At 50.5% G+C, this 15,183-nt stretch overlaps 2 protein-coding genes across 4 annotated transcripts in view; one reads left to right on the forward strand and one right to left on the reverse strand.

Moving 5' to 3' along the window:
- MARCHF2 (membrane associated ring-CH-type finger 2) overlaps window positions 1–7,185 on the forward strand; it is a 34,537-nt gene extending 27,352 nt beyond the window's left edge. For all 3 annotated transcript variants that reach the window (XM_084302809.1, XM_084302811.1, XM_084302810.1), the window contains exons 4-5: window positions 1,300–1,509; window positions 4,074–7,185. In XM_084302809.1, the coding sequence (XP_084158935.1) occupies window positions 1,300–1,509; window positions 4,074–4,232 (369 nt within the window). In that variant the 3' untranslated portion in view covers window positions 4,233–7,185. The remainder of the gene's footprint in view (window positions 1–1,299; window positions 1,510–4,073) is intronic.
- A 1,219-nt stretch (window positions 7,186–8,404) lies between these two features.
- LOC311219600 (butyrophilin subfamily 1 member A1-like) lies at window positions 8,405–15,158 on the reverse strand. Its single transcript, XM_084302800.1, has 7 exons — window positions 14,585–15,158; window positions 14,382–14,471; window positions 13,256–13,603; window positions 12,766–13,044; window positions 12,229–12,327; window positions 11,153–11,185; window positions 8,405–9,938 (listed from the first exon to the last, which is right to left on the reverse strand). The coding sequence occupies exons 2-7, from the start codon at window positions 14,452–14,454 to the stop codon at window positions 9,418–9,420; spliced, it is 1,353 nt and encodes a 450-aa protein (XP_084158926.1). The 5' UTR covers window positions 14,455–14,471; window positions 14,585–15,158; the 3' UTR covers window positions 8,405–9,417.
- Between the last annotated feature and the right edge of the window lie 25 nt (window positions 15,159–15,183).

Genomic DNA, 15,183 nt, shown 5'->3' on the forward strand with positions numbered 1-15,183 from the left:
AGGGATGGGGCACCCACAGCCTCTCTGGGCAGCCTGTGCCAGGGCCTCATCCAGCTAATTCCTCACCCACTGAGTGGTCCCTCTGTCAAATCCATGTCTCTTCAATTTATGAGACAAGGATATCATGGAGGACAGTGTCAAATGCTTTGCACAAGCCCAGGTAGATGATGTCTGCTGCTCTTCCTCCATCCACCAAAGCTGCAACCCCCTTGCAGAAGGCCACCAGATCTGTCAGGCACAAACTGCCCTTAGTGAGGCCATGCTGGCTGTCACCAATCACCTCCTTATTTTCCATGCCCCTTAGCAGAGCTTCCAGGAGGATCTGCCCCATGATCTTGCCAGGCACAGAGGTGAGATTGACTGTCCTGTAGTTCCCCAGGTCTTCTTTTTTTCCCTTTTTAAAAATTGGGGTTTTATTTCCCCTCTTGCAGTCAGTGGGAACTTCACTGGACTGCCACAGCTTCTCAAATATGATGGATCCTGGCTTAGCAGCTACATCTGCCACTTCCCTCAAGACCCACAGATGGATCTCATCAGGTCCTGTGGAGTTTTGCACCTTCAGGTTCCTTAGATGGCCTCACGCCTATCTCCTACACTGTGTGGTTCACCATTCTCCCAGTCCCTGCCTTTGTCTTCTGGGGCCCAGGCCATGTGGCTGGAGCTCTTGTCAGTGAAGACTGAGGCAAACTAGTCATTGAGTACCTCAGCTTTATTCATATTCCGGGTAACCAGGTCTCCCGCATCCTTCCAGATTGGGCCCACAATTTTCCCGGTCTTTTATCACCCATGTACCTATAGAATCCTTTCTTGTTGCCCTTGATGTCCCTGGACAAAATTCATTGTAAAAGGGCTTTGGCTTTCCTAACGTGATCCCTGGCTGTACCGGACAGTGTCTCTATATCCCTCGAGGCTCTCTGTCCCTGCTTCCACTCTCTGCAGGTCTCCTGGTTCTGTTAGAGTTTGGCCAGGAGCTCCTTGTTCATCCATGCAGACCTCCCTCTGCCTGCTACCTGCTGCCTTCTCTTCCAGTGCGGAGCCCAGCCTGCTCCTGTGTTTTCTGCCATCCTCCCTCCCACGTATTCTTCAGCTGTCTCTTGCCTTTCCCTTGATGGTTATTAAAAATGTACTTGATGTGCTCTAGCCCTATTTTTATGATGGTTTATGTGAGTTAAGTGGATGCAGCGGGTACGTATGGGCTGCAGAGAGCGTGTGAGAGCTTCCTGGTGCAGCAGTCCTGTTTCGCTAGCCCCCTGTGCGCCCTGCGTGCTGCTGATGCCCTTCTCACCTTCCTTCCCGCAGTGGCTGAAGGATCCTGGTCCCCGCAATGAGAAGAGGACCCTTTTCTGTGACATGGTGTGTTTCCTGTTCATTACTCCTCTGGCAGCAATCTCCGGCTGGCTGTGTCTTCGTGGAGCCCAGGATCATTTGCAGTTCAACAGCCGACTGGAGGCCATTGGACTCATAGCACTAACTATAGCACTTTTTACAATCTACGTCCTTTGGACGCTGGTAAGTGTGGAAGAGGGCTCTGCTCGCTGCTCCCGGGGGCCTTGTTCTTGTTCAAAATGTGAGGCTGAAGTCTTGGCTCACACTGCTGCGGTGCAGCTGGCCCGCGCGACTCCCCACGTGAGAAAAGCTTGGGCTCTTTCTCTTGAACGTCCATTTAATTATCTTTAAATGGAAGCTGTTAAAGTTGTCACTTAAAAAATGAGCTGTCTGGGAATGAGAAACCACTTCCTGGTGATCTCCTTTCCAGATTGACATGGGAGTCACGTTCCCCAGGGTGTAGTGTGCCCAGGCACAGGCGGGCCCAAGCGCGGCTGAGGCTGGGTGGGGAGGCCTGGAGCTGGCTGTTCCAGCTGCTGTGCCTGTTCCTATTTTCAAGAAAGAGCAGAAACACAATCTTGGCACCCGTGTGGTTTAGAGAAAAGTAAAATCTGGAAAATGTTTGGTCCCTTCAGAATCTGCCATCACATCCCTCCACGCTTTGTGGCCCACAGCTGAACAAATCCCTGCAAAAATATTTTAAAAGCATTGTTAGCATGGAAGGGTGTGTGCAAGGAATGCTCCAGCCCGGGGAGACCTCTGACTTCTCACACCAGATTTTCAGAATGGAACCCTGAGCTGAGGCCAGCCTGCCCTGGCCCACCACCGCTGCTTTACAGCTGCGCTGCTGGGGCTGGAGGTGCTGGGGACCAGTGGGAACCTGCACTCGATGCTGCCTGGATGTTTAACTGCTCCATGCTGGGAAAGGGCTTCCCGCAGATGCCTCTCTGTACTTCCTTCTGGACATGCTGAACTAGGCAGCCAGGAGCTTACAGCTTGGAGCAGGGCCAGAATAGCAGGAAAGCAAACACACATTGGTGGTGCAGCACGTATCCGTGAGCGCTCCCAGCTGGGCTCCTCCCTCTGTTCTCAGTTCAGTTCTTTCACATTCTGTTATCAGGTGGGTTTCTGGGTTTGAATCTCATTTCAGCTCTCCTCCTCTCAGCCCTGCATGTGCTCAGTACCCTTCTCCAGCCACTTGCACCATTTTGGGAAGGGAAGGGGTGCAGTCGCTGGGGGAGAAGCGGTGGGACCCTAGAAGATGGCAGTTCTGCAGTCAGTAAAAATGCCACAGCCCACCTGCCTGCCATCTGATGCTCTGATTTCTCAGAAGCAGAGCTTTCTCTGGGGTTAGGACATTCCTTGCAACTAATCCCAGGCAGATCCTGGTGCCAAGGAACGGTGAGCTGGGGCTTCAGCCTTCCCTTTGGTGGGACACATGCTGCTGTCGAAACACACAGAGATAGCAATGCACAGGGAGATGTGAAAGAAAAGCTCTGGCTGCATAAGGTTCACTTCTGTAGAAAGCCGAACTAAAATTGGAAACTTTAAGAGGAAGTGCTTCCGTCTTCTCTGTCCTGGGACTAGTCTGGTGCTGCCCCAAATCTGGAGGAAACGGAAAAATGTTTTCAGTGATATCATGCGTCATGACTCAAGTTGCCCTGCTTCTGCTGCACTTCCCACTTCCTTGAACAGGGAGGGATGTGAAGTGGAGCCCCTTTATTCAGCTTTACTGTACTCAGCTGCAGTTCCTCTGTGCCACTGCGGGCTGTGTGACACACAGGGCTGTTACACGGTCGGTGGTGATGTGCTGTAATCAGCGTGAGGATTGCAAGAGATGCCACGGCCGAGCTTGCAGCTTCTTCCTGTGGAGCAGGGTCTTTCCGTGAGGTTTGCATTACTTAGCTCCTCGTTTGCATGCTCTCTGAAGACTGCAAGATCCATTTGCTTCTTGTTTATAAGCAAACAACCTTATTCCCAGTTGTACCTCTACTGCAGGCAGAAGGGGAGCACAGATCAGTAGGCTGGATCACCCCAATGCTGCGGTGCAGCTCTGCCTCTCATAGCAGATGTCTCAGTCTCATACAAAAGCAATGGGAGTGCTGATGTTTCCTTGCCCAATCTGCTTCCTGGTTCTTCCTACTTGTCAGCAAAATGACACATTTCTTTTACAAAATGAGAAAGTTTGGTTCTGATGAGTGGCTGACTGGATTCAGCATTTAATTTTCTTTACCGCAATTTCTAGGAAAATAGACAGCAGGGAAATATATGCTGCTTTTATTCCTTCCTCGAAAAAATAAAATCATCTAGAAACATTTAATTTCAAAGCTAAGGAATTGGCAGGAGCTGTGAGAAAGTCTGTGGTGGGGTTTGTGATTGCAGAAGGGCACGGCAAGAGGCGCAGCCCATGCGGAAAGTGCAGCTCGAAGCTCCCCCTTGCAGGGCTGCTCTGAAACTGCAGGGCCAGCTGCTGCCCCTGGGCCAGGCTGCTGCAGGCACCTCCAGTCCCATCCTGCTGCTGCCCAGAAAGCTCCTTTGGCCACGCCAAGCTTATACATTTAGCACGAATTAATTTATTCCTCATTAGAGGCTTGGGTGACGGAGTACCCCAAACTGTTTTGGGGTCAGGGTTGCGTCCCTCATCAGGGGGGTGCTGGTGGGACAAAAACTGGGCAGAGCCTGCACGGGGTGGATGCTCTCTGTGTCTCCCCGGCCCTCTGCCTGTAACCAGCCTTGTTGCCCGCCAGGTCTCGTTCCGCTACCACTGCCAGCTGTACTCGGAGTGGCGAAGGACCAACCAGAAAGTCCGCCTGATGATCCCGGCCTCGCGGAGCCCTCACCCCGTGCCCCACTCCTTGCTCTCCGCCAAGCTCCTGAAGAAGACCGCGGACGAAACCACCGTCTGAGCCGTGGCTGCGCCCGCGGCCAGGGTGAGGGCGGCCCCCCCGGGGCCAGCAGAAGCAGAAGGGGCCGGGTCTCCCCCACACGCGTGCAGGGAGCGCAGCAGCCATGGAGGCACTAGGGAGCAGTCGTCCCACCCGAAGGGACTTCGCGGTCGGCATGTACTTCGTACGATGGCAAACACAGAGGATAAAGGTCTGTCGTGTGAAACGGCCCAAAAGAGCCAGATGGCGGAACACGCCTGTCTGCAGGGACACTTTGCTATAACTAAATACCGTACGTGGAAAATCTCTCACATATATATATATATATCTATATATAATATTATTTTTTAATGGCCATGAATATTGTGTTTCAGTCCTTTTGTGTTGATGTTCTAAGCTTCAGTATAGAAGCTGGCAGCCTGATCTCATTCAGAGGTTAAATCTATGCCTTTTCTCTAAATGAGCGTATAAAGAACACTTTTCATTGACCGTTCTCGAAAGTCCCTTCTCCTTTGCACTAAATTGGTTTTGATAATATTGCAGCAGCCTTTCCCGTTACTCTTTGGTCTCTTTCGTGGTGTTTCTGTGCTTTCTAGAAAGTTATGTGTTTTTAATAATTATTATAATCCCAGAAGGAGTAAAATGACATAATACTGAATGGAGACATTTTGTATTGTAAAGTACTGTAATTTTGAGGATTTCAAAATAAGTTTCAAAAGCGGAAAATCTGTTCCTGTGCAGACGTGATCTCACAAAATGCTTTCCCTGCAGATCCTGGCTCATCCCCAGGACTCAGATGCGCTCAGCTCTTGGCTTGTCTGACAAAGGTAGATAGATGGAGGATCTGAGGGTGGGAAATGACGGCTCATCCTAGCTAAACCCACCGTTGCCTTTTCCTTTTAAAGGGTTCAGAAAGGCTCTTTCCCAACCCCAAAAGCTGAGAATAGGAGTCTCTGTTTTTGCTGACGTCCTTACACAATCTTGAGGCTGGACCTCTTGTAGTGTCAGTTATCCACATACCTTCCAGGGACAGGCCATGCTCTGCAGCTCTCGGCAGGACATCTCGGCTGTCTCTGTGCGCTTTATTTGCACATTCCTTGGCAGCAGAGGAGCTGCTGTCATTTGATTCATCCCTGAAATCGCTGCCTGCCCATTATGTGTCCTCTAGCAAAACACCCCAAGTTCACTGGTTCCCAGAGGCGTGCAGGCTCCGGGTCCCTTTCCTTGCAGGGCTGGCTTTCCTCCTCCTCCTTCATCCTCCTGCATTTCCAGCATGCCCAGCTCCCAAACCCCTCTGCCCCAGAGTGGCCAGTCTGCTGCAGGTCTCTAGCACATAGCAGAGTCTCTCCCTCTTCCTGAGCTTGGTGTTAGTCCGTGCCTCTCCAGCTCCTCGCTGCTGTGCCAGGCAATGCCTGTGTTTGGTGCTGTGCTCTCCCGAGCCCTGCTTGCAGAACAGACCGTAAGGATGCCAGCACTGGCACTGCTCTGCTGAGTGCAGCTGCTCAAGCATGAGACAGCTCCTGGTCCCGCAGCAGTGAGGGTAGAAAGCAGGGAGGAGGCAGGCTCCAAGGGTGTCTTTGCAGTGGGTGGTCACAGAGCATGTCCCTCAGTTCCTTTCCTGATCCCAAGTGGATCAGTTGATGCCCTGCAAGACTGAGGCCTGTAATTTCTTGAATTCGCAGCACCACGTGCTGTTCCTGCTTCCTTCTAGCTGCAAAGCTGGATATTTTTCCTTGTGTGCCCCTGTTCTTTGGTTGTTTGTGGTTTTGTTTTTGTTTTTTTTTTTTTGTTTCTCTTCTGCCTGACCCTAGGCTGGAAGTCCCTGGTGGACATGAGCAGCAGTGGCCAGTATCCTCTCTCCAAATGGGATTGCTCCAACCCCAGGGCTGGCTCTGTGTCTGCTTTCCTCCTTTTATCTCCTGTCCCATGGTTATTCATGCGGCTCAGTGGTACCCCAGCACATCCTGCAGCAACACCTGTGCAGCTGTGTACCTGGGCAGGTCTCTGCTCTGAGCACGAGGGTCTCGTTGGATCACGGGCTGAATGCTGTGGCACAGCCGGGCTGTGTGTCTCTGCTCCCCTCTCTCTGGCCCTGTCTGGCCTGTTCCCTTCTGCTGCTTGCCCTGGGCACCTTCCCTGCCTTTCAGCTGTCACAAAGTGGGGGCTTGGCCCCTAGTGCTCTTGGAGGCTTGCAGTGAGGAGGCCTCTTCAGTCCAGCCTCAGCATCCTACAAGTGCTCGCTTTGAATCAGCTCGTGCAGAGGAACTGTTCCTGCTGCCCCCAGCTCCTGCCTGCTGCTCCCCCTGCGTGGAGGTTTGTCTGTGCTCTGAGGCCATGCAGTGGGCCCTCTGCCCCCGGCTCTGCTGGCTGCACTGCGGGAAGGGAGCTGCAGATCCAACGCGGGTGCTGCCTCCTTTCCCTTGGCAGTGGGCACCGCAGCACCACCCTGCCTTGTCCTAGGTACCCCTGCACTCAGCCTGTCCTAACAAAACCCGTGTCACCGAAACATTCCCGCTGCAACAAAAATCTGGGGATTTGGTTTAACCTTCCCAGCCCTGGCTGCCTCCCAGGAGCTTTGTCTTCCAACGCATCTAGTTCTGGCAGGTATGTAAGGATGTGCACTCCCACACCACGTTCCCATAGTAAGGACTTAAAGGAGCCAGTGTTCCGGCTAGGAAACCCACTGTTGATCCAAATATGCAACTGTGAAAGCCAGAAGTCCCTGGCTGGGGCAGATGGGACCTGGCCCTGTGCTGCTGCACGGCCATGGCTTCACTCTGCTTCATTGTCTTTATTGTAGTTGCCAATAATTGGAGTTGTTGCATGTGCCCCTGCAAAACCCAATAGTGACTCTTTGAGTTCTTCTCCTCCTTCCCAGAGGAGATGTTCAGCTTGTGAATGTGGGAAATCAGTGTCTCTGACCCGCCACATTCCAGTGTCATGGGGAAACGGGCTGTGCAATTATGTAAATAAAAGTGAGACAAACTTTGGGCTGTTGTGTTGTTACTGGAGGAGACGGGAGGGCCCAGGCTATCTCTGTGATAACGAGCCATGTATGCTGCCTTCCCAGGGCAGCTTTCCTTAACTGCCTCCAGGAGGGCTGGCAGAAGGTTTTGTATTGGAGCCGAAGATGGACAAATCCCAGGGCTTTTGTTTTGTTTGTGCACAGAAACTTGCCTCGTGTGAGCCAAGTGAGGTGAGTTCTGGGACAAGAGGCTCCTTACGGCCTCACCAGGATGGGCATGGGGCTGCACAGATCGGTCCTGGTGACCCTGCAATGCAGCCCCAGGGAGGCTCTGACTCTGCACTTTCTCTCTTTCAAAAAAAAAACATCCATAAACCTAACCCTAAGTATGACCCAAGAAAACATGGCTGTTGCCAAGTTCTCCCATCAGAAAGTGCTCCTAACAGAAGCCTTTGGGTAGGCCTGAACTCCCTTGGGGAGCCTTTTTGCAAACCCACATGCAACAGGACTCTGCTCATTCTCTCTTAGAGAACGTGGGTGTATCACATCTCCTATCACCCGCAAGCCTCTGGGAAGGTGGAGAAGTACAATGGGCTGTTAAAGACTATGTTACGAGCACTGGGTGCTGGGGTGTGGAAACACTGGGACATAAATCTACCAGAGGCCACTTGGCTAGCTAACAACAGAGGGGCTGACAGCTGTAACCCTAACCCTGACACAAAAAAGTGTCAGGGTTAGGGTTAGCGCCAATGTGTACAGCCTTCCGGTGACACTCAATATCCTCAGGGATGCCCTAGAGGCCTCCCAGGGCACTATAGGACACCCTATGAGCCTCCTCTTGTAACCTGGAGGCAAAATAAGGACACTTCCTGGAATCTAGAGCCCTCTGGAGGCTTCATAGGGCTCTCTAGTGCACTCTCATGCACACTTGAGCCCTCCTGTGGTCCTCCCCTGCACTCTAGATCCTCTGCAGGTCTACCAGGGCCACCCAGTGCCCTCTAGCTCCTGAATGCCTCCCAGTGACTCCCAGGTTCCTTTAGGATGTCCTAGAGGCCTTCAAGGGCATTCTAGACTGCCCTACAAGCCTCCTCTTGAACCCTAGAGGCAAAATAATGTGAGAAAAAAATCTCAATAATTTTCTTCAGACAGGATCTTCTGTGAAGCTATTTTATTCATGATTGCAACGGCGGGAGTCCTGCAAGCAGGAGCACGCAGTAAAATTTTATCATAACCTTATATTCTGTATTACCCGACACCTGGTTTCTCCCCTGTTTCCTCATTGGCTGAGTACAACAGGTTCACAACCTACTCGACGCACTTCTATACCGTATGTGTACAATTTGATTTGACCAACTATTAATTCCTACTTTTCCTTTTTTTTCCTTTTTCTCTTGTGACTAGAGGGTCCGTGATTTTTGTATTTACTGACTTCGTACTGCTCATCCTGTTTTCCTTAGCTAAACTCCTTATTTTGGGACAGTGGGACCATCCCCTTATCTGCTTAACATACCCCCCACTGCTATGCCACACAATCATTTTTGAGTATGCATGGTTAGTGGAATTTTCCACTGCAAAAACACCTTCTACTGCAAAAAACACACCTTTGTTTCTCCCAAGACTTCTTCAAGCCCCATGTTGAGTGGTGCCAAAAAGGACTGTGGTGGGCTAACCTCAGACAACAGCTAACCTGCTGGAAAAAAGGGATTGTGGAGCCACCACATCCTGAGGTTGGTGGTTATTCTGGCACAGGACATTTCCAACAAGCTGCAAAACCAAGGCAAAGGTGCTGAGTGGTGGTCATGGAACTCTGAGTTCTGGTCTCATAATCTTGCTGTTGTGTGCCAAAAGACGAGAGCCTGGCCTAAAATGTCATGTAGGTGGACAGCCGTGAATGAAGCTCAAGCTTTCTCATCATCTCTTTCCATTCATAGAAACACATAGTCTGTGCACCTTCAAAAAAAACAAGCGCCAGCCAGTAGGAATTGCTTTAGGACCACCCAGCTGTTACACAACACGTGGAAGAACTGCAAGCAAGGCTCAGCATGGACTACTGCCCTCCCAAGAGGGAAACCCTTTCTCTAAGCTGCCTGTCACCTTTTGACCCCTGCTCGCCTGTTAGCCTGCTGTTCGACAAAGCCATCCTAAAATATTGACCCTGCAGTTCACAAATTAATTCAGTAGGAAGTCTTCAGAAATGTAGAGTCAAGGCTAAACTAATACAGGTTCTCTAAGGGCCGTGCTTCAGGGAGACAACCTGAGCCAGGATTCTTTATCCCATACCCAGAGCCAAAGGTGGATTCTCTCTCCCTTGAACAATGCTGGCAGGAAAGTGAAGATGAGGACATCCGTATCAGCGTTTGAAAAGGCTACTTGACCCTTTTCATAATCCAGAGAAACGCGCATCCTTCTTGGGATGCAGGTCAGTGGCAGTGGGGTGCATTTAGGGGACGTCAGAGCCCGAAAAACTTTGTCCAGCTTCACCACAGCCCAGAGCCCCTCCTGGGGGCTGAGTGGGATCCGTCCCTTCCTCTGCAGAGAGGCCCTGGCAAGTCCCACGCCCCAGCTCTTCGCACTGTCCACGGTGACCTCCCAGGTGTGCTGCCCAGAAGTGAAGCCCTCGTAGCCCAGCACACAACACCACGTATCAAACCTCTCCGGTCCTTCAGGCCGCTTTTGCCACTCTGCTCCCCATCTCACGCCTTTACCATCCTTTGAGAGGAGCAGCCAGGGGTGAGCGGTGTCTGGATCCAGAGTCATGTTTGCTAGGAGAGAGAGAGACCTGATCAGTGGCTTAGGGTAGAGATTGGGATGGGGGTGGTGGCAGTGGTGGGGAAGAACCCCACCAGGGAATGAACCCTGCTGCTAGGATGCACCCAGTCCGGGAAGAAGACTCTGACCCACAGCAAAATGCCAGTGAGGTCATTCTCTTTCTGTCACTGCACTGTCTGTGCTGAACAGCACTCAGGGGACTGGGTTTCAGAGAGGTAATTTCTCCTCCACCTCACCCTTTCCCAGAAAACTGAAGTTTGACAACATAAACAGCATTGCTAGTTGTGATAGAAGACCAGAAAGGAGGCCAGGAGTCAAGTTTCTGTTTCTCTGTGAGATAGAAGAGCAAAGAGAAGAGTGAGCAACATGAGTATCGCTGTGACAGTCATTTGTCTGGGTGAGAAACAGGTGAGGAACTCACAATCCAGCTGCCTTGGCTAGGAAGAATGTCCAACACCAAGCACCTCCTGAATGACAAGCTAGAAGCAAGAACAAGCAAGAAAAGACAAACGGAGAAAGAGAAAGGAAAAGCGCACAGCAAGAAGAAGAAGGGGCAAGGAAATGGTGACCCACTGAGAGGAGAGACAAACAAAAGCCTCCCTCCCCAGTTGGGCTTCTGGTTGAGCAGATTACTTCAGGGAAGAAAGGCCATCCCATAATCAATGTATAATCATCTCTGCTAGAAAAAGAGGAACTCGAGGATGGACTTTGAGGGCTTGGCTCAACGCTGCATTGTAGTGCTGCAAATGGATCTTAGAACCCCGTAACTGAACCACCACTGACTCTTTTACATAAGCCAAAGTACAACCACACCTTTCTACCCATTCTCACTTTGAGTCTACTTTCTTCCCCTTTTCCCCCTCCGTGATACCTTGCAGTAGGTAAAACTGCTTGTATCTGCATCCACCATTTCCTGCTCTGGCTCCCAACCATCTCTCTTTGCCTGTGCAGAACTCTCAAGGCTATGTTTTCATCGCACTGTCTCCCAGACTCTTTTTCACTTGACTTTTTTTTTTTGATTCCCTTATCATGGGTACTTGGAAATTAGATAGGGTTCAGCCATCCTATTCTTTGAGCCACGAGTCTTCCCTTTGCAGCTGGTGGGGAGGAGTAAAGCAAAAGATGAGAAGAGCTGGGTAGGGAAATTGGGATTGTGGTTTTTGAACCAATGTAACAGGGGCTGCCCTTGAAGATGCTCTTAAATTACCTTTTCCTAGTTTGTCTGCAAATCTCTTCCACCCTGAAAATTAAAAAAAGATTCAAATGAGAAGTGACACAAACAAAACTTGCTTTCCTCTGGACTAGTTTATAGCTATGTCACCAAATCAATGGGCAACTATAAGGCAAAGGTGGATTCAGAATGTCTTGGGCTACACACTGTTTACCTCTCTATTCAAATGCATTTCCTCCTTGCCTCTTGAATTACCCTGACCAGACTTCGTCTCTCCAGAAAAACAAGTTAAACTGCAGCAAAAACAAACACACAGAGCTATTTATAGTTCCTGTTTCTTACAATGGGCATCTGTGATCAAACTCCACTAAATTCAGGGCAGTAAATATATGCATGATAAAAGAGAAGAGCCTAGCTTCTGCATTCATCGCTTCTCTGAGTCACTGAATTAGTAGTATTTCCTCCAGAGCATGTGTAAACCCGGAGAGACGCTCTACAGTTGCCTTAAAAGACGCTATAGTGAGGTAGGGATCAGGCTCTTCTCCCAAGCTCCAAGTGATAAGATGAAGAGAAATGGCTTCAAGTTGTGCCACGGGAGGTTTAGGTTGTATGTTAGGAGACACTTCTTTACCGAAAAGGTTGTGTAGCACTGGAACAGGCTGCCCAGGGAAGTGGCTGAGTCACCATCCCTGAAGTTTTCAAGAAATGTGTAGATGTAGAACTTAGCATGGTTTAGTGGTGGACTTTAATACTAGGTTAAAGGTTGGACTAGAGGATCTTGGAGGTCTTTACCAACCTAAATGATTCTGTGATTCTGTGAAATGGAGGGAGATCCTGCAGAGACTAGCAGAGGAGTATCAGATAAAATTTAGCTGTACATCTCTTGTTTTCCTCATTCTTGTCCCTATTTTTCCCTTTCACTCTTTCCACTCCATGAGTTTCATGCACCCAAGAAAAGAAAGCTCACTTCCTGTCTCCTCCATTCAGCATTTTCCTCCGCTTGCAGAGAGCAGCCCATGATCCTGCTCACCCTACCTGGATGTGTTTGCTAAAGGGCAGTTTCTTTGCCATAACCCAGATTCTCCTCTCTTGCAACTTGGGGAAACTTTTACCTTTGATCTTCAGCAGATAAGCAATGAAGCCAATGACAGCAAACACTGTTAGGATCACACTTGGAACAACCATGCCTGGAGAAGCTCCTTGTAAAAAGTCTAGGAACAAAAAAAATCCCAAGTTTACATTTTTTTTTTTTTTTTTCTGGGAACAGTAAGAGGGATGGCTGCAAGCCTATCACTAGCAGATCGTAGTACATATCAAAGCAAACAGGAGATCCTGTTTATGGTACACCAAGGTAAACGTACAAAATCTGTTCCACTTTTAACTTGCAATGGCCCCACAATGCAAAGACACCTCATGCACCAGAAGAGAGCTGAATTTAAATTTAAATTATTATATTTCTCACCAAAATGCTGGAATTATTCAGGCACCAAAGAGTAGATATTTTTTCTTTGCACAGCAAAAAGGAACCAATTAAACCTCTTTCTCACCTTCCAAAACACAAAATTCCCCACAAGAGGATCCAGGACATCAACCTGTTCAGAAACCCAGCTTTCCTCCAGTCTCACCATGCCTGCACTGGGGCAACTAACCTGACATTCGAAAAGCAGTTTCCTTTTCTTCATTGAGGTACATGTTCCTCACCACACAGGACAAGTCCTTTGGAGTACTTCCCATGACAAGGAGGGTGCTTTGTGCTTCAAAGAGGCCCCTTGCGTCCCGGGATCGGTTTTCAGCCTCTGAAGGTATGTGCTGATGGCTGGAATCTCTCCACAGGACCTGGGGCTCTGGGTACCAACCAGATGATCGACACACAATTCTGATGCCTCCTTGGATATTCTCCATGGAGATATGAGGAGCAGACCCCATGGCTAGGATGACATTAAAAAAAAAAAAAAATGGGTTAAGCTATTCATGTTTTCAAAATCTAAGATCTACTTTTAGATTCCAGAAACCGCCAATGGGGAGTTGCAACTATTTTGTGCAGGGCAGACTGGAAGAATAAGCTTTTCCGTCTTATCCCAAGCCAGTATTAACCTACAGGTATCCTTTAGATTTCAGAAGCACATGTGTCTGACGAACCTGTCACCTTCAGTTCCAGCTCAGCTTCTCTGTAGCTGATGCCACGACGAACCAAGCAGGTGTACTGCCCCTCATCAGAGGGTCGGACAGCAGAAAGTCTCAAATCCATGCAGCCCTGGCGGATGCGGTGCATCAGCAGTTCTGTCCTGCCTCGGTACTCCGGAGTCTGCTCCCTGTCCTGGCCCTTCTGCTCGCTGTAGTGATGCACAAGTGACGAGTGCGGCATCCGGAGCCAGCTCACCTCTGAGGGCCGAGCGCTCGCCCCCAGGTCAGGGCAGCAGGGCAGCACAGCAGCCTCCCCCACAGCAGCAAGGACAGGGTGACTGGGTGCTGGCACTGCAAACCCATCTGGGGAATGGCACCGGGGTGCAGGGGGAGAGAAAAGATTAATTAGAAGCAAACCTCCAAAGAGGGGGAAGATGTTAGAGAATGCAGGGCTGGACCTCGACGTTAGCCACTACGGATTCGCTGACCACCTGAGATCCCTGGATTCAGGAGGGGCCTGTAGTCAAGTCCCCCACTGAGGAAACCTGTGCCACCTCACCCAGCATCTCAGCAGGGTTTTCCTCTTTTGTCACAGTCCAGGAACACAATGCTGTCCTGACCCCCACATTCTTGTGGATTAAAACAAAGAGATTGACCCCTGGCATGGAAGATATTTGGAGGACACTGGGATAGTTTTGCTTGTATGCCTGCCCTGGTTTTACTGGGGAGGTGACAAGCTGTTTCAGTGAAAGGCTTTTGGCTCAGTAACGCACCCTCCCACCTGGCCTGACCACTGCATGTAGACAAGTGGTCCAAGCATCTGCTTGGTGGAAGAAGGAGCTGATTAAAGAGGCAAGGAAAACAGTTTTAATAACTTTAATCCCTTACAAAACATCCCTGACATGCATGCAGATTCATGCAAATACTCTTGGCACTTCTGATACTTGAATATATCCAGCCACCTGCCTGAGCTCAAAATAAATGGGGAGGCACATCAAAAAGCAAGCCAAGAAGTAAGCCACATTTAGTCCTGGAGTTAATCTGGGCTGAGAGCAATCTCTCCCTAGGACCTTGAGCCACTGCATCGGGTGGGAAGCAGGGAGGGAAGCACAAAGCTGATCTGAAACGGGCAGAGTCCTACCTGTCCCCAGCTTGTGAGTGAGGAGCATCATGACGCACGTAACAAAGGAATGGAAAAATGAAAGAAAATTCATCTCTGCCAACGTATGACCTATAAAGGAGGAAAAGGGCAGGAGGGAAAAAAATGCAGAGGGTAACTCAGGTGTAGAAGGAACACAAAAAAATGGGAGACAGTCTGTAGAAAAGGGTGTTCAAAAGTGTTACCTGGGTGACCGATAGAGGAAAATCTTGCTCAGGACAGCTGGGCTTCTTCTGGGTTACAGTGAGCCAGATCAAAACACTTCCTTTTAATCTTCAGTTCAGATTAGGGCAGGCTGGAAGGAGAGCTGGGGGCTGCGCTCCCCCTCCTGGCTTTGCAGCCACGTGGGGTCCCACAGCCGGGGCTGGTGCCAGTGGTGCCCCAGAGCCCCCCGAGGAGTCCCACGGCCACTGGGGCACCTGCAGCTCGGGGGGTGGGGGGGGACACACACACCCTGCAGCCCAGGGACCCTGCACCTGCCTTGTCCCAAAGCCACAAGAGGGATACCGAAGCCACGAGGGGGTCCCGAAGGCACAGAGGGGTCCTGAAGTCACTGGAGGGTCCCGAAGCCACAACGGGGGTTCCAAAGCCACGGGGGGGTCCCGAAGTCACCAGAGGGTCCCAAAGTCACGGGGGGGGGGGGGGTCCCGAAGGCACAGAGAGGTCCCAAAGCGACAGGAGGGTCCCAAAGGAATGGAGGGGTCCCGAAGCCACGAGGGGGGTCCCAAAGGCACCGGAGGGTCCCGAAGGCACTGGAGGGTCTTGAAGGGATGGGGGGGGTCCC

This window comes from Netta rufina (assembly GCF_964035555.1).
Source record: "Netta rufina genome assembly, chromosome: 28".
Classification (NCBI taxonomy): Eukaryota; Metazoa; Chordata; class Aves; order Anseriformes; family Anatidae; genus Netta; species Netta rufina.

Coding starts and splice junctions, on each gene's coding strand:
- LOC311219600 (XM_084302800.1), bottom strand. CDS start 14,454: ATGAATTTTCTTTCATTTTTCCATTCCTTTGTTACGTGCGTCATGATG. Junction 13,045..13,255: donor GCTGGAACTGAAGGTGACAG/GTTCGTCAGACA, acceptor ATGTCATCCTAG/CCATGGGGTCTGCTCCTCAT. Junction 11,186..12,228: donor TTATCTGCTGAAGATCAAAG/GTAAAAGTTTCC, acceptor TTTAATTTTCAG/GGTGGAAGAGATTTGCAGAC.